Source organism: Triticum aestivum, chromosome 2A (assembly GCF_018294505.1).
Source record: "Triticum aestivum cultivar Chinese Spring chromosome 2A, IWGSC CS RefSeq v2.1, whole genome shotgun sequence".
Taxonomy (NCBI): domain Eukaryota; kingdom Viridiplantae; phylum Streptophyta; class Magnoliopsida; order Poales; family Poaceae; genus Triticum; species Triticum aestivum.
In genome coordinates, this window is record NC_057797.1 from 363075361 (window position 1) to 363094400 (window position 19040).

At 42.5% G+C, this 19040-nt stretch overlaps 1 protein-coding gene across 1 annotated transcript; it reads left to right on the forward strand.

Moving 5' to 3' along the window:
- Window positions 1-4829: 4829 nt before the first annotated feature.
- Window positions 4830-8364, forward strand: LOC123188677 (small nuclear ribonucleoprotein-associated protein B'). The gene is made up of 2 exons (XM_044600885.1): window positions 4830-5774; window positions 8091-8364. The coding sequence occupies exon 1, from the start codon at window positions 4964-4966 to the stop codon at window positions 5759-5761; it is 798 nt and encodes a 265-aa protein (XP_044456820.1). The 5' UTR covers window positions 4830-4963; the 3' UTR covers window positions 5762-5774; window positions 8091-8364.
- Window positions 8365-19040: the final 10676 nt, after the last annotated feature.

Consider the following 19040-nt stretch of genomic DNA (forward strand, 5'->3'; position numbering starts at 1 on the left):
TCCTCATCATCCTCCCCTTCTTGAAAATAAAGCCATCCTCGGCGTTGCTTAATCTGAAATGTGGCTAACAAAAGAGACAAGGTGTACATGTTGTATATGTATATGTCATCCATTTTAACTTCCCTTGATTTTTGCACATATGTCACATGTATACATGAGTAAATTTCATTGTTCATAAAATCTAAAGCCAAAAAATTATCACAAGAAGTAGAAGGCATGAAAATATTAGAACTCAGTTTGCACATATAAGTGAAGCTCTTATTCTCTTCAAAAGATTGGCAATGTTCATCATTAAACCATCCTAACTTCGATGAATAAACCTTACTTGCATCAGATTTACATGCTACAACATGCTTAAATAAGCAAACATGCAATAAGTCATTGGACACAGAATCATCATCAAGATTAGAGGTCATATCAACATGATTAAACATTGGTTCTTTTGCATCAACAGTTAATTCAATGGGTGCACTCAAAATTGTTGATATTTCAGTTGTTTGATCACATGACACATTCATGACAGTAACAAGAGTCTCTAAAATAGGTGGTGTGCTCAAATCAACAGGTAACTCAATACATGACGCATTCAAGTTAACTAGGCATGCATCTTTCTCATGTGAAGTTATATCATCAATATCTTTACTGTTACCTTGTGGCAAAGATGTAGCTGATATAGGTATGGACGTTGACAATGTACCATACCCTTGCGATGACGCCGCGCTCATAATCCGAGGTGCAATGATGGAGGAACCCACCGGCGGTGGTGAGCATGAACTGGAATAGTAGTTGTTGTAGTCACCTAATGCATCCTCCTGTATCTGTCTCTCAAAGGTACAAGCACGGACATACATACCAGTAATGCAACGAGGAATATACTGAAATCTTGCCTGAATATTATGGTTCAAACCACCAAAAAATCTATTCATTGTATCATTCTCAGATTCTTCTATGTCACAATGATGCATATAAGATTTGAACTCTTGTTAGTAAGCATGAACAGTGTTGTTGCCTTGTTTAAATTGTTCAAATTTGCGAAGCAATTCACGACGATAATAAGGAGGGAAAAATTGTTGTCTCATTACAGCTTTCAAAACTTTCCAAGTTGTGGGTTGGTTATCAATGTTTTTCTTACAATGTACACTCCACCAAACAGAAGCAAAATCAGTAAATGCTCTAGTGGCTGCTCGCACTCGCTCAAGTTCAGAAAAGTCATGGTGACTAAAAACTTATTCTACTTCAAGCTCCCAAGCTAGATAAGTAGTAGGATTAAATCTACCCTCAAATAACGGTAAAAAGATAACCTGACCATGTGCTTGTGTGTGTTGTCCCAACTCTCGTGATGGTGAAGATGTGTCCGTCGTCCAAGAACTTCTATCTTCGGAACCTGTCATGATTAGTAGAAACAAGAAACAAAATTCAAGAATAATGTTCCTATGAACTACTAGGGTGTGGTGGGAAAGCGCTCACAGTAAAGCAAATATCAATATCTTACAAGTTCTTACCAAGCAGCAGGTGGTGACAGGCAACCAGCGGTGTCAAATAACTATGAAGATTGTGTAAAGCGATTGCCAGGGGAACGTACGTATACACGGTGTAGAAATATGTGGAGCTGGGTTGGCTATATATGGTAGCAAAAGATTAGCAATAATCAATTCAGAGATGCGATGTTGAATAAACGCTCAACGACGGTACTGTGCTGGTCCTAGGCTAGACCGAACTAGAGACGCGAGCCTAGAACACTAATGAGGTCACATCGTAGCACAACTAGCATCAATGAAGGATACTAAGTAGCTCTAGACAGCAAGATATAAGTGAAGTTCACAACGGCAGTAAAGATAATGAGGTGAAACAACAGCCAAGCAGGATATATCAACAACTTTGTCTCCAACTTTCCTCTGAAAAAGTTTGTGCCGATTTTTTTGTTTTTTTTCTTCTCTCTTTTTTTCCTCACACTTTTTTTTTCTTTCTCTCCTTTTTTTTCTCTGACTTTTTTTCCCTTTTTTTCTCTCTTTTTTTCTCTCTTTTTTTCTCTCTTTTTTTCTCCCTCTTTCCAAAACAAACTAGATAAGATGCAGATTGGATCAAGTGAAGATGTGAACGAACTCAACTATTATTATGACAATGAATGGTGGGTAGCACGTGGTGGAAATTGATGGATGGGTGGTGGACAACGGAAGAGATAATGATGCAGCGGTGGCGTGACTAATGTGAACAGAACTCGAAACTCTAAACGAACTAGACACTAAGACCAGCAACACGACACGACGATGCAACCGATAATTCAACTATGCAAGCAATGAAAATAAAATTGCAAAGGCTCAGACTGGCTTGGACCAAGGATGAATAGATCTAACTCTTTTTTGTGGCTTTTTCTTGGACAATAGGTAAGAAAATAAATCTAATCTAGGAAAACTGGAAATTCTCACCGAGCAACCTGAAAACTGATACCACTTGATAGAGGCGGGGTGTCCCGATCTTTCGATGAGATGATAACTATCGATTTGGTGAAGATGACTTTGACGATCCGACTACAAACGTGCACGACGTTGCGCCTTAGCAATCGCTAAACCAACTCCGAGAGGTTACTGACCACGCCGAAGCACAATCAACCTGACCACGAAGGTCTATTCCTGCAAGCAATCGAAGAACAAGCAAGAATATGATAAAGCAATCTGAATATTGCAAATATAGATGAAGTATTGATAAAGGTGGGGATCCGGAAGCGGTCTTGGTCTGGTCGTTGGACACAAACGAAGTACACAAAGTTGCAATGGCTAACTTTTAACTAAACAAATCCCAAGGAAAAAGCTACTAGATGGATCTACTTATATAGGAGCAAGGGGTGGCGGCCAAGGAGGTGGGAGGACGTCCCAAGGCAGCCTAAAACTAAATCTAGGTCGTACAAGGCCAATGGGCCCAAGTGGAGGTGATGTAACACCTTTGGACTTGTAGTTTGACTCGGATTCTGCTGCAGTATCAGATTGTTTCGTCCACAACTCAATGCTCCGGACGAATTTGAAGGTGATTCCAATTGGGTTGGAAAGTGCACGAAATCTAGTTTCCAACAAAAAAAGAATCACCAAATTCGGAGTCCGTATGAAAAACTTGTGTGCGTTTTGAGTCAGGTATGTCTGTGCAGTCCGAATCTGAATCCAGAACGTGAGAGACTTGGACTCTATCTTCTCTTGGGCCAAAAGTGACGTGAGAGAACTTTTTGGACAGCAAATAAACATCTCTTTCTTCATTATCTTCACATGTGGATTGTACAAATGTCCCATACACCTGCAATTAGACAAAACACAAAAGTGTGTGAAGTATTTTTGTTCTGGATAACATAAATAGATTATTGAATAGTTTGCACTAGAAATCACCTGACAAATATGCATATATGCAATATTTTTGGTCATATCCAAGGTAGTCATGTCCTCATCAGATAACATCTGTATTCGTTTTGAAAATATGAAAGCGAAAGTGGCAAGAGCACTATCCAAGCCGCATTCGATCCGTTTCCACCCCTACCAGCTACTAAGTTAGTGTTGATGGCATGCATTTGAAGTACTTCGGCGTGAGTGCTTTCCTAGCTAACGCGTGCTAATTTCTTGTTTGGTTACTACCGGGTTGTTTCTATTTTGTGTCTGCTACTGTTTTCAACACAGTACAACGCAGATGGTCACATACACTCACCTCAATGAGTACATGCACGCACACCCTATCCCTGTAATGCTATTCGAAGAGTTTGAAATTAATCTAGAAAAATGCAAGCACAAGTGTCAACACTATACAACACCAATGCTGACCCCCCCCCCCCATGAACGGCACACAGTTACACCCTACACATATAACGTTATGAGCAGTACAAGGTGTAGCACTTTTTGCTCATTCTACCTTCTATATAAAGTTAGGTTAATTATGATGCGGTACCTAGCAACCTTTTTCCGCAGGACACCATAGAATAAACAAATCAAAGAAAGTTATGTGCCTTAGAGTATCCAAGTTACTATCATTTACAGTGTAAGAATTATGCTCGATTTTGATTGATAATGCATCTCTAATTGCGTTGCTCATGCGTACCATTTCTCACAACTTAGGGTTATGGGACGCAACAAATATTACCAAAATATAATGTACAAAGAAATCATCAATGCACTGTAATGCCGAAGGTACTATCTTTTTATTAGAGTATTTTCATTCATTTTTTGCTGTTTTGTGAACTAAAATTTGTTTGTATTAGAAGTTGATATTGTTGGTTTTTTGACAGGCCTGCCAACACCGAGCCTAAAAGTGTGGACCTTTCTATAAAAGTTAATCCTTTATATTTCCTAATTCATTTTTCTGGTGTTTTTTCTTCTTCTGTATCTTGCTTCATTCACTAACACAAATTTTCATCTGTTGTAGGATAAGATATTATCTGTAAAATGAGATCTTTAAACTGTACACTAGAACAATTTTCCTTTGGTTCGAAGGAAGCTCCATTGTACAACTTTTGGTTGAACCAGACGATTTTTGAACTTGACTATCATGATATGAACAACTTTGGCTCATTTGCAAAAAAAAAAAAGAACAACTTTGGCTGAAACATTTAAGTTATATAGACAAGTGTTCGTAACCCTGGGTGAACTATTTTTTCGTACCTGTCGGTATGTACCTAACTTAAATTGGCCTTTCTTTCTAAACGACACAACCGTGCCTCCGCCTGCTAGTTTTATATATAGTCGTGGCAAAGTTGTTTTTGGGAAGGTTGAACTCCGCCCAGGCCCATCAGGAAGGCCCAGGCCTGTGCCGAGTCCAGCGCGAACCGACTATTATTGCGACACCGTCTATCCTACACCCCGTTCGCTCCCTTCGACCCAACCCATACAAACTCAAACCCCCAGGAAAACCCCTCTCTCCTCTCCGCTTCTCCCTGGCTGCCGAAACCCTAACCTAGCCGCGCGTCGCCGCCGCCGCCGGCGCACCAGTCGCCATGTCGAACCCCAAGGGGTCGAAGATGCTCCAGTTCGTCAACTACCGGATGCGCGTGACGATCCAGGACGGCCGCCAACTCGTGGGGAAGTTCATGGCCTTCGATCGCCACATGAACCTCGTCCTCGGCGACTGCGAGGAGTTCCGCAAGCTTCCGCCCTCAAAATCTTCCAAGACAACAGGCGAGCGCGAGGAGCGGAGGACGCTCGGCCTGCTCCTTCTTCGTGGCGAGGAGGTCGTCTCCATGACCGTTGAGGGCCCGCCACCGCCCGACGAGTCCCGGGCCAAGGCCTCCGGTGGCGGTGGCGCGCTTTCCGGCACTGGCGTCGGTCGCGCTGCCGGACGTGGGGTGGCCACCGGCCCGCTGCTCCAGGCGCAGCCCGGCCTCTCCGGCCCTGTTCGGGGCGTGGGCGGTCCGGCCCCCGGCATGATGCAGCCCCAGATCTCGCGTCCCCCAATGCCGAACCTCTCAGCGCCACCGGTGGCGTACCCACAGGTCGTCCGCCCGCCACCGATGGGTATGCCGCCCATGCGACCTGGTGGCCCGCCACCGATGCAGATGCAGTTTCAGCGCCCGCCCGGTCCTCCGCCTGCGCCATACCCTGGGGGCCCGCCTCAGCAGTTCATGAGGGGACCGCCACCGATGGGGCCTCCACCAGGGAGGCCGGGGATGCCAGGCATGCCACCACCGCCAGGGATGAGGCCGATGCCACCACTGCAGTTTGGACAACCACCCAGGCATGGAATGCCGCCACCACCGCCTGGTCCACAGCAGCCTGGACAGAACCCCCAGCAGTAGAAAAACCTTTCTGGTAAGTATCAGTACTAGAATTCTTCGATTTGCATTCTAATGCTGTTAAATACTCTGGCTAGTTGTGATGATGCACTGTTATATTGTTCATACTTTTTAGTTTGAAGAATCGTATCATGATCTGTAATATTTGCAGTGATGTTTATAGCCTGATCATATTTTCAAATTAGTGTTGTGGTGGCTTGCTTACCTGATCCTAGGTCTAGTGTTATGCACAATGTTTAGCTGATGAGACCCGTCTTGTGTATCTATAACTGAATAGTGTATCTTACTAAGTTCCTTGCTCTCTGTTTTCCATGCTAGAAGCCTAGAACATGCCATAACTCGTGGCTCTCCTCAGATCTAGACACCTAGCCACTGTTCAAAAAATCTGCTGATTAATCAGTTTACTGTCCGATTAATAGCTGCTCAGAGAGTCACCGAGTAAGCAGTTAACTGATTAATCTGCCGATTGGCCAACCAAGCAGCTACCAGTTAATGATTTCCTGAATATTGCACTCAGCAGTCATATGTAGTTTAATACTTAAACTAGCAAAGTGTCCTTGCACTGCAACCGATCCAAAAGAGATACATGTTCACAAGCTTGAAAAAATCACCCTAGTTTGGTATATATCACTAAAAATATGTTAGTTTTCACCCAAAGTCTATTCCTCTTATCTTTTTGGATGGGTTGGGGGATGGATGGGGCTGGTCCAAAGGAGACCAAGGGGTTTTCTGCAAATATCGAGCAGATTTGGGGGGGGGGGGGGGTCTTTTGCCATGTCTTACCTTGCATGCATTAAATGTTGATCGGATGGTCAGAAATGATGGATGGCAAACACACACCATCATCACCATCCGGGTCTTTTATAGGAGTGGAGATTTGTTCTACCTATGTATGTACAAAAGTTCTCTTCATTCTAAATCAGTTCCATTTCCTCCTCTAGTCTATTATGAGATGGAAGTCCATCTGCGGTTCACATGTTATGTAGTCATGAATTACCTATGACATACCACAAGTCAAAAGGCTAACTTGTATACCATGAATTATCCATCGAATCTTTGTCAAGTGGACGGTCTATGGGAGCTGTGTAACATACAAAATTGCTGCACCACAAAGTAAAATTCGGTACTCCCTCCGTTCCTAAATACAAGTCTTTTTAGTGATTTCAATATGAACTACATACGGATGTATATAGACATATTTTAGAGTGTAGATTCACTCATTTTGCTCCGTATGTAGTCCATATTGGAATCTTTAAAAAGACTTATATTTAGGAACGGAGGGAGTAATGTAAGTTTAATATGTGTAGTAATATTCGCCCAAAAATTCTAGTGAATGATGTCATGTTGGATTGTCGTCGTATACATAGGTATTGAGGAAGATTGTTAGATGCGTTTGTATGAAGCAGGAAGCAGGCGGCAGGCAACGTGGAATCCTTTGGTCTTTTATTATGATCATTTATACTTGGGAGTTCAAGTAGTATTAGATCGTTGTCTTGAGTCATAAGTATGACACTTGAAGTAAAGTTGGAAATTTGATTTCTTATTTGGCAGTATTATTTTTTTCAAATGTAGAAGATACAAGATAATGTAAATGCCAGAGAACTCTTCTTTTGTAGTGTTTTTTAAGAGTCTTCTGTGTTATCACAAAAGTACATCATTATGTACTCCTGGAGGTGTTGTATGCATAAGCATTTAATACGTGCTGTGTTGTGCATATTTGATTATTGGCGTGTACCTTTTTGGATGCATCCAAATGGTGCTCGAGTTCGTCATAACCCCAAGCCATGATTAATCTATAAACTTTTTATTAGATACCCATGTTCTGTCTAACGGCAATGATGATGGCTTAGTTGGTAGGTACTATTTGTGTTGAGCTCACCCCTATGATTCCTTATGATTCTGTCATAGAGTGTGGCACATGTGCCCATTGTTCTGGTTTTGCTTGTCTTTGTACGTTTAGTTTTTCCCTTGTGAATCCTGGTGTATCTTGCGTTGAGGTATTTTTATGGAGAAACCTAGATCATCCTATAGGGATAGGGCAGAGAATGGGGTTGAATCACATGCTTATTCAACTTTAGGGACGTGTTTAAGCATGGAGAAAGATGTAGGGATTGTTCATTGTTGACAATTGAATGAAATATGTGGTTATATTTTTCCATTTAGACTCTTTTCATGTGATGTTCTTGCTGTAGCTACTAAACATTGTTAGCACAGTTGTAAGCTAGGTAATTCAGCTTGAATCTGTATTACGCTCACCTTTATATTGATTGCGGTTTCTCCTTGCACATCATTCTTCGATGTATGTTGTACTGAATTTCGATCTCCTCTGCAGGTTTGTTCCTTGCAGTCCCACCTGTGGAAGATTCATCTTCGGAAGAGAGAAAAGCCTTGTAGGTGCAGCACTCTTGCTTTTGATGGGAGGAGACGGACTGTTTTCCAACGCAATGTACGTAAAAGAGGCTGAAGCTTGTTTAACTGTTGGTTGTTAAGCTAGGGACATGGATAGACTGTTTCGTTGTCAGTACCTTGTTGCTGGATGTGCTTGCACTTGTATTGAGATCTTATTTCGCACTATTAACTTCAGATCATAAATTGCTTTGCTTGCATGTGTGTCTGTTTCAATTGTTCATACTTTTATTTGAATTATGCTGTTACTCATGTGATCTACTCCAGTGTGCGGTGCCGTGTCATGGAATCGAATTTAGGGCTCCTTTGATTCAAAGGGTTTTTGTATGATTAGAAATCTTAGGATTTTCCCCTATATTGGTTGTTTGATTCATACTTAGGATTTAATCCTGTCGGAATTTTTTCTAAATATTTTTTTGTACTAATAGGATTTGAGGCATCCACTCAAACCTCCTTTGTTTTTTGGGCAGCGATAGGGGCCGGTCGACCGGCCCAAATTCGGCCGGTCACCGCGCGTCCGTCGGATCTGGGAGCTGACAGCCGTGGGATTAGTTCTTAATTCCCCCCTAAATGACTAGTGACGTAAGCGCAAAACACCGCTCACACACCCGCATGCGTGGTCGCTGTCCCCCGGGCCCCTGCGTCCTCCACGGCCGCCGCCATGACCGTGGATTGCAGCTCGCCACCTCTCTATCTGCAGCTCGTCGTCGATGTTGTAACACGCCCTGCCCATGTCGCTGTCGTTTTAGCACCACCACCTGTTGGATGCTGCTCCACTCATAGCCGAATCCAGCTCAGCATCAAACTCGCACCAAGGGACGTCGTTGACGCTGCACCGTTCATCAGGCATCCAACGATACTCGCATGAATTACAGCCTTCGCTAGCTTTCTCGCTCGGGTGGAAACAAAAATAAGCGGCCCATCGGCCCAGTCCAACGCTAGCTAGAGAGAGAGGCGAAGGAAGCGAGGGAAAAAGGCGCGAGAGGCCACAGAAACGGCGCCAAAATTGATCGGAAGGAGATCCCTGGCGCTCAGCAGGGACGAGTGCTCTGCTCCTAGTCCTTTGTGATGGAAGAAGTAGCCTGCGTGAATAAAACACTGGAATTGATTAAACTTTCACCATCAGATTGATTTAGAACTTGATCAAATTCCCCTTTTTCTCATCGAAGAAGTAGCCTGCTGAACTCGGATCAGGCATTCCTTTTTCTGATGAAAAAAGCAACCTGCTGAACTCTGATCAAGCATTCCTTCTAATGGAAGATGCAACAGAAAGAGAAGAGGCTGATACAGTGCATCATGATTTCAATTCTAACAAGTATTTTTCTTATCTCAAGTACACTGATTTTACTTGATTTTATTCTTATCCCAATTACCGCTACTCTTTGCTTATTCTCTTACAGAAATCTTTTTCGAGTACTATTAGTCCGAATATGATTTTGTATTTCAATAACAACTTACTTATATTTAATTTCCAGGGACCAATCACAGATGATCTATTTACTGGGTCGTGGTGAAGCACTACTGTTTTTGGGCAATCATGTGCTCTGTACTTGAATTAGAGCACAAGCAAGCATGGTTTTGGCAGATTTGGGCATTCAGTTCAGTTCTAGGTTACAGTTGCTCAATCCCTTTTGGCCATTCAGTTCAGTTCTAGGTTCTGAGATAATACTCCAATTTATGTATCTCAAACCCTTTTGCCATGCATTTCAAAGATAATACTCCAATTTATGTATGCATGCTCATTGTACATTCGGCAACCAAAGCAAGCATTATGACTTTGTATTCCTGGAAGGACATGCTCTCAAATTGTCAACACATGCTATCCTCTTTAATTAACAGCACCAGTATTATGCTCTCAAATTGACAGTCTTAGATCCCAACAGAACAATAGTTACGGTACAAAGAACGTCAGTGATTCACATTCAATATTTTGTAACAATAATCACACTCAAATTCACTCAACTCCACTCTCAAATTACATGATTACAATCTGGATACAACATTCAGTCACACTATTCACTGAAGTGTACAACCAGTTCACATCAGTTACTAGCTCAATCTGGCATTTCTCCTACTGTTGTTGCTTTCCGTTGTTGTTGTTTCTCTGTTATTGCTGCTTCTCTGCTGTCTGCACAACTAAAATTACAGTTCCTGCACAACTGAAACTGAAGACACAGCAAGGCAAAGCAAGCAGCAAACCAATGCAACGCGAGGCAAGCAGCAGAGGAACCCTTCGAGAAGAATCGGCGGCATCGACGATGCTTGGTCCGCGGCTCAACGGTCTCGACGGCACCGGGGGCGTCGCACCCTGTACGCGGCCGCCGCTGGCTCCGCCACCTCGACGGATAGGCATCGTCATGCCATGGATGGGGCAACGGCTGGCTCTGCCGCTCCACGGCTACGCTGCTCGCGCCCTGATAGTGCAGCGGCTGCTCTTCACCGCCGGCGTAGCGAACCCTAGGGAGAGACAAGAGTGACTGACCGACGATGATGGAGATTGAGTTTTTTTTTTGAACGACATGATGGCGATCGAGAGTGAGGCGAGAGCGATGGGCAGCGTCGGACTGGGCCGATGGGCCGCTTGCTTCTGTTTCCACCCGAGCGAGAAAGCTGGCGCAGGCTGTATTTCCTGCGAGTATCGTTGGATGCCTAATGAACGGTGCAGCGTGAACGACGTCCCTCGGCAGTAGAACTTCCTACGTCAGAAGATCTCGTTCTATCGTAGCACTGTTCGCCTCCACCGCTGACCTGCACACTGTGATCTGGCGAAAACACACACAAATCCCGCACCTAAGAACTCCCGCTTGTCCGTTGAAGCAAAAAACAAAAGCTCGTTCCAGCAAAAACAAAATCCGGTTCCAGCAAAAATGACTTGAGTATCTGAGAACTCAAAAAGTCGATGAAGCAAAAATTAATCTTGGTTCTAGCAAAAAAATGCAGAGGTTCCAGCAAATATGCATCGGTTCCAGCAAAATATGCAAAATTAAAACATGGATGTAGCAAAAATTGTCTCCGGTTCCAGCAAAATCAAAATATGGTTGTAGCAAAAAACTCGACCAGAAAAAAACATCACATTTGCACATCCGAGCAAAGAAACACTCACTGATTCCAACAAAATTCAACGCCGATCGTAACAAAATCGAATGCCGGATGCAGCAAAAATCACACAAAATTACGGATCCCACCAAAAAAAGTCACCGATTCCAGCAAAACAAATCACCGGTGGTAACATTGGTGCTGCATGTGCTCAAAAAAAGGGCAGACCCAGCACAACCCCTTGCCGGGTCTAGCGCCTGACGCCGCCAGTTGCAGCACCGGTCGCAGGCCCGGGACTGGGCGGTTCCAGCATCCTTCGGACGCAGTCATCGCAGAAATCTTTGGGCGAAGCTCTCGTTCGCCATGGAAAAGCTCGTCGCGCGCGGACATCCGACTACGTTGCAGGAAAGGAGCGCGATGCCGACGACCTTGCCGCCAATCTGGGACGAGATGCGCGCGGCAACAAAAATATGGGGCCCTCTCGTGTAGGGATGAGGGCTGAAAGGAGAGAAAAGAGTGAATTGGGCCTGCGGGAGGTGGAAGACGAGGCTGTGAAAGAAAACGCGTAGAGGATAAGAGCGGGGCGGTGAGGTGAGCTATAGCTGTGTACGTGGATGCGTGGGGATATGCCAGCGCACGGTGCGACCGGCGCAAGATTTAGCCGGTCGTCCGGCGGAAAACGTTTTCCTTTTTCCCTGTGATTCAAAATCTTGTTGGACCAGATAAGCATGACATTCCAATCCTATATTTTTATATTCCCACATCCATAAAAATACTTCCGTTGCATCCAGAAATATAAAGGATTACACCAGTTATTGTGTTCCAAAATTTGCTTCGTCTGAAATTTTATTTAGTCAACTTATTGTGTTTATTGGATTGCGCACAAAAAGGCAGTATGCGGAAGCTTTCTTCCGCACACTCGTTGCCAGTATTGCCCTCCATGAGGGCAACTGCAGGGGGCTTCATCAAATGTCACCCCCCCTATTTTTCTTCAAACCCTACCCAGCTGCGCTCATATTTCTTCCAAATCTATCTGTTTCGGTCGATTCAAAACTTTATTTTCCCACTACTTTTAGATATATTTTCTATTATAAACAAGTCAAAGATAAATATTACTACAAAGCAAACAATGTTTTCAAAATATTACAAATTTCAAGTTCAAATTCAATTTTATTCGGAGGACATATGCTCCTACTAGTTTCCATGATGCACACACTAGTGCTCTAACTAGATTATTGATAAGTTGTTAATGCACTTCTCAATCACGAAGTATTTCATAAATCTTAAAATTTCAACTTCGGACGCCTTTTTTAGGGTAAAACTTCCACCGCTTTATGAATTAAACAAGTACCGGAATCTCATCCGAAACAATCTGCAGAATGCAGGGTGGTGATGAGAGCCACACAAACTTCAGTTCATCTCCCATTCCCACCTTAGCTAGTCTATCAGCGACGGCGTTTGCACTACGGCTAACCCAAGATACTTTAAAATCATCCAAATCCTTCAGCTTCGACTTGACGTCTTCGACAGTTGGTCCAGCGGCAGAGAGATTCTTCTCCTAATTATTGAGCATGGACACCACTCTTGACGAGTCACACTCAAGATGGAGCTTCTCAACCCCAATTCTTCTCGCCACCTTCTTGCACGCCAGAAGTTTCACCATACTCCTTAATCATGCATATTTCATAATCATAGTGTTCATGGTCACACGACAAATATATCACCTGCCACTCATTTGCACACCCCTGGATCGTAGTTTTAAAACTGGACTACCAGTTCTGGTTTTCATCGGTCGAATAGTCGGTTCAATTGTTGGATTTTAGAAAGACAAAAGCATATGCAAAAACTAGATAATTCCCCCGCGTGTTGCTGCGGGATTATTTTGAAATTATTTTGCTGAAATTCGGTTGAGCAAAATAGAAGTAATGAATTTATTTGACTTGATTTTTTGATAGTTGCATAACAGTTTCATAAGATAAATATCATAATATGTGGCTAAATTTCCTTGGAGTTGTCAACGCTGGTGCCTTCTTCCTTGTGAACAAAATGTACATGTGGGATTCCTTTCTTGATGTAGTCGAAGATGTATGTGCCAGCCTTCAATGAATGATTCTTTGTCGTGTCGTCTTGAAAAGAGGCGCTGGTTATTGTCAGTTTCGTAGCATTCTTCATGTTTGTAATAGCCTCTATGTACCTTTTGTGTGCTTCTCTTGTTGGATGTGTTGCTAAAGGTGGCAGAACTTTTCTTGGTGCATCAGATCACATACTGTAGCAAAATAGTACGCAGGAACTTAGAAAACAACTATGCACGTAACAATCGTACCAGTTAGCTTCCTGCTGGTTGTCCATGTACTTGCAAAAGCCAATATTTAGTTGTAGGGACACAATGGACAATGGTATAGTTGTTCTTATATAGAGATGTGTGGCAGTCATAAAAACGTGTAATAGAAAGATATTGCTTTTAAAATAGTTAATACACAACAAATATAACAGAAAGTTATAGATGGTATTTATATTGGGGTTTTAATTAGCAGGTTAATGTACGTATTAATATCACACACGCATGTAAGATTTGGGCATGGTAATTGTTGGTTGGATTCCTAGCAAAGAAAATAATTGGGGGTTGGTATATAAAATATAAAACTTTCTAAGCGGTGAAGGCTAGCCTGGGCGGCATTTTCTGCAGTTTATGAGAGTTTTGAAGAGATACATACTCTAGCAGGAAAAAACAGAGATGACATTATAATAGATATCCTCATGTTAACATTCAAAGTGTAGTACGAACCCAGTTTGGTATTTATAGATTTATGACTAAAAGTACCCTCGTACACTCATACACGTTGAGCAATGGGTACTCTGGTGGTTCCAAGGGGCGAAAGGAGAAAAGACAAAGAGAAACTCGGTGCATTCAAGCATTATCCAGTAATGAAGATCCTTCCTGTATGATTGTCTCCTCCACATGTTAACATCTGCCATGAATAGCAAGACCCTTCCTGTTTGATTGTCTCGTCCATATGTTAACTTCTGTCATGAAGAGTAGTATAAGATTTCAGTCTAGGTGTTTCATGGATGGCAAATCTAAAATTTATAAGCCCTCAAGGACAGAGCAGCAAGCAAGGGCATGATGCATGAAGCAAAAGGTTTCTGGGTTGCAATGGAAGCTCAGCAAAATGGGTATGAAATGAAGAAATTATTTTTTTGCTGGTCGTAGTTACAGGACAGTGGAAGTTTCCATGCGTGTATTGCGAAGCATAGCATTGTTAAAGTTGGAAGTAACAAATAGGACGATATAAAGGTTGGAATTAAAAATTGAAGTACCTATATGGTATGCATGTTTGGCTTACTCGTGCTGTCCATAATTGGTTGTTGGATCTTTGTTGTCTGTTTTGCTGCATAAGGAGAACATCTGGCATTGTAATTATTTTAAGGGAAATAAATAAATTTTGTGAGAATTATTTTATATAGGCTGTGAGAAGTAATACATACTCTTTCTTGTATTCTTTGGAAGGACTATGTTCATGTTCCTTTGATCTGCACTTAGATAAGATAGATCTCTCAAGGGGTAAGCGAATCGATCGATAAAAAGAGAGCACGTATAAACCTGGTGTATCATAGGCATGTGAGTATTGCCATACCTGATAGATTTGGTGGCATCATCCTTGGTAAAGTCTATTCTTCTTTTTGCTCCAGACCTAATTAGAAGGGAGATTAATCAGTGTTATAAGTCTGATAAACGTTGCTCTCGAGATGCTATTGCTTGATCGATGCCAAGAAGTAGATGATAGAATGAATGTCAAGATATATTGTGTAGAAGAAAACTTATTTGAAAGAACATTTGTGCCTTAAAAACCTCTTTTCCTGTTTCTAGCCATATGTGTGCGACAGTTATCGGCAGCAACATATGGACTTGCTCGAGGAGAAGGATCGGCTAATGACGTACGACGTGGCAGTCCACGTCCACGTGAAACTTCTTGTGGATGACCAACCCCATGCCCAGTTGGATAACGTGAAGAACTTTCTGCGTTATCCATGTCAGGAGGCCTAATAACCCCAAGGAAGTGGAATTGGATGAAGGGGCCAAGAATGTAAAACGTACCAACAGAATACGAGCGCAATGCAATGTGTTGTGTGCTCAATGTTTCCGTATAGAGAATTAGAGTGCACCGTTATATATTGAACTTAGCAAAATTATATGAGATTGATATTGAGCAAAGAAATTTACAGAAGTAGCAACCGAGGAGAATTTGGGAATATTATGTACCTTTATGAGGCAGAAACCAAATGTGCCTGTGTTTGCAGTGAGGGAAACCCAATGAAGATGACTACTTGGGCATCGTTGAGCACGCAGTACCTGAGAAGTTGCAAATTTGTGATGCAATCACCAATATATCATACATAGAGAACATGGAGGAAATGGTAGGGAGTTGCTCACCGGAGGTGGTATGAGTGGTGTGGTACAGACCTGATGGGAAGGAAATGAGGTGAGGCCAGGCAGACTTTAAAGAGCAATCCATCAGTTTCTTCTGGAGATGGTGGGGAGGGGAAGTGGAGCGGCTGGAACATTAGTATTAGGAGAGGGAGCGTCCGACATCAATTAGTCTGCTGGCTGTTCGCTATCCATTGTGACCAGGGAAGATACACAGGGTGGGCCGGTGGAAGCAATGGGCTGCAGAGAGGATGCATCAGTAGGCTGTGTAAGGTTGCTATGGCCCTTTTCATAAGAATATATGTAGGATTATAAGAAAAGAGAAATATTCATCTTACGAACAGAGTACAATAGCTTCAAGTCGACATATAGCGTGGCCATAGTCGGGAGCTCGATGTCGTTGTCAGCAAATCAGTAACCAAGAGGAAAGTGCATACATCTGGGCTGAATTAGCCGGGACGGCATCCAAGGGAGGAGGTGCTTGCTGACGCCGGCGCTAAGTTGGGATGGGCAGCAACGAGTCCATGGCTGAGCAGCTCGACATCGATCCCCAACGACGACACCACCGACCGCTGCTACGTTGTGAAGTAGCCGTGACAGACACCGTAAGTATGGAGGAGGTTAAAGGGGAGAGGAGGAAGGAGGTGGCCGCCACGGAAGGACTGGTGTGCATCGGGAGGAAGGGAGGTGCCGGCTTGGTGAGGCGTGGCGGAGAGGGAGAGAGCAGCGCGGATCTTGGGTAGGCGGCGAGGCAGAGTGTGCCGTGCGCGGGGGAGAGCCGGCCCATCGGGATCCCGTGCTGGCGGCGCACCGCGGTGGACAGGGGAAACCGATGGAGACGAGGGACCGGAAAACAGGCGAGGGAGTCACAGAGGAAAGCGGTGGAGACGGGGGCATTCTCGCAGGAAAAAGAGGAAGTGGAAGCCGATGGCCGGGCTGGGCTGCGATTACGTCCATCGTGAGCTTCTCTGGCTGGGCCTATGAACAGTAACTGAAGCCGACGTGTGTAGTAACTGAAGCCAACGTGTTCGTTTTTTGGTATGATGGGTCCTGCTTGTAAGCCTCTAGTTAAACGCTGACGGGGCAATGGTGCTGATGTAGATAGCCTGCATGTCAAGAGAAATAGGTTAGTGGGGATGAACTATTTAGGTATTATAGATAGGCAAAATAACTTATGTTCCATCATTTGCAGAAATTTGCGCCGGAGCAAATCCTCTTAATAGTACGGACCAAAGAAATAAAAACGTCGAAAATGCCATGTTTCATTTAAATATGCATGTGTAGCTCAAGCACACAGTTAGTCCGCAAAAATTGTGTTGCCATCAACACCAAAACACTTAGGGAAGAAATGCCCTTTCACTTTGATATTTGCCGGTGTGATTTTGTGTGTGTGGGTTAGTGTTGGTTGTGTGTTTTTTAATTACGCAGAGGTCAAGCATATGATTATGTTTGTATCTCATTGATGTTTTATTTTTAGTTGACCAGGTATGTGTTTGTCCATTGTCACGGGGGCGAAATATTTTTTAGCACAATAAAAACGACAATAGGGGACAAATCTTGATGCAGAAAAATAGGCAAAATAAGATTATTTTTAGTTATAGCAGTTTTTTTTCATTTGTTAAACTGATAAAATATGTATGTGTCTGTGATTGATCTGCTTTATTGAGTTATCAAAATAAAGGAGTGATTGATATTTATTTGCTTATAGACCGTGAGTTTATTACTATTTATTGGGGTACCAAGATGTGTGATAAGTATCAGGTTTGTCACAAGAAATAAAAATTTTACATACCGTGAATTTATTGCTATACCATATATTGATCTGGTTTTTGGTTACCAAAGATTGGTTTGATGAAACCACAAGTGGATGGAAAACCTGGAAAAAATGATTTTGTGTGGGAGGATAGACGATAGGTGGTGGGAAGATTTTTTTTTTGTCAGATGGAACCTAACTTTCTTTTTAAGTACTCACTCCTAAAGAAATATAAAAACGTTTAGATAACTAAAATAATGACCTAAACGCTTATATATCTCTTTACGGAGGAAGTAGTATATTAGGTATGCACCCGTGCATTGACACGTGGCCAAATATCTTCTTTTAATGCAAAAGAGGATCATATTAGACAAATCTTAATGCAAAACAATAGGCAAAATAAAATTATATTTTGGTTATAGAGCATATATTTTATGACATTGCTTAAGCTGACAAAATAAGTATATGCTCGTGTCTGATCTACTTTATTGGCTTTAATTTCTTATATTTGTTTACATGCAGTGAATTTATGATTATTTATTGGGTTATCAAAGATGTCTAACCAGATTTTACCATAAGAAGCCATTTGTCTACCGACCGCAAATTTATTGCTATATTATAAATTGATCTGGTTTATTAGGTTACCTCTTTATTTGATCTGGAGGGGAAGGAAAATCGTGAAAAAAATCAATGGATGTTAGAAGGACGAACGAAGAGATGGTAATGTTAAGAATAATTTAACTCAGTGTTAATTAGGGGATAATTCCCACTCTCCCCGTGCGTGTAATCCCATGATGTTGGAAACGTCAGAACGGTTTATTCATGGAGCGAACGTCCGTACATGTTGTATATAAGGGATCCAAAACTATCAATAAAGACAACTCAGTCATTCTATTTGATTGTCTCTGTCTCTCTACTTTTACCTTCGAGCAGGTAAAATAAAAATTAACATACGATGAAACTTTAATTTCTTTTCAATTAGTGTAGTTATACAGAGATAATGTTTTTCTTGTGAGTAGAAGTATAGAGATAAAATCCACCCTTCATAAAGAAAATGGTGACGGGAACCAACCATAATACTACCCACAGTGGGAGTAACATAGATGATAACATCACACTTATCTAGATAAAATAGATGATGTAGCATGTAAATAATGAAGAAAAAGAGGCATGTGGTAACATAGCTAGTTACAATAACATCACACATATCAAGAAAAAATGAGTCTACAACTTAATAAATGAAGTGATGCATAACACAACATATATGTTACTACCCACTATGGATGTAGTAATATAGACTAGTAATATATGCATGTTACTACTCTAAGTTACTCTCCACTGTGACTAGTTTAACACAGAGAGAGCAGGGAGGGTCCCAGGAAGCAACGTGATTTTGGCACCTGCAGAATTCAATATGTTTGGCTTTTTCTGCCACCTCCCACCACTGCGACCCTTTTCGTCACAAATGACGTGCCACTGTGCCAGGCTAAGAGTTGTTTTCTCTTTTTGTAATTTCTACGTTTCTCTATGAAAGCAACTTTTCTATGGTGAAGATGTGGTAGGTGCTTCTGCCTTACCACAAGAGCAGTACTAGACGATGTTACATGCCTAGGTGACGTTAGAGCATCTCCAGCTGTTCGCTCCCTAAGAGGCTAGAAAAA

Coding starts and splice junctions, on each gene's coding strand:
- LOC123188677 (XM_044600885.1), top strand. CDS start 4,964: ATGTCGAACCCCAAGGGGTCGAAGATGCTCCAGTTCGTCAACTACCGG.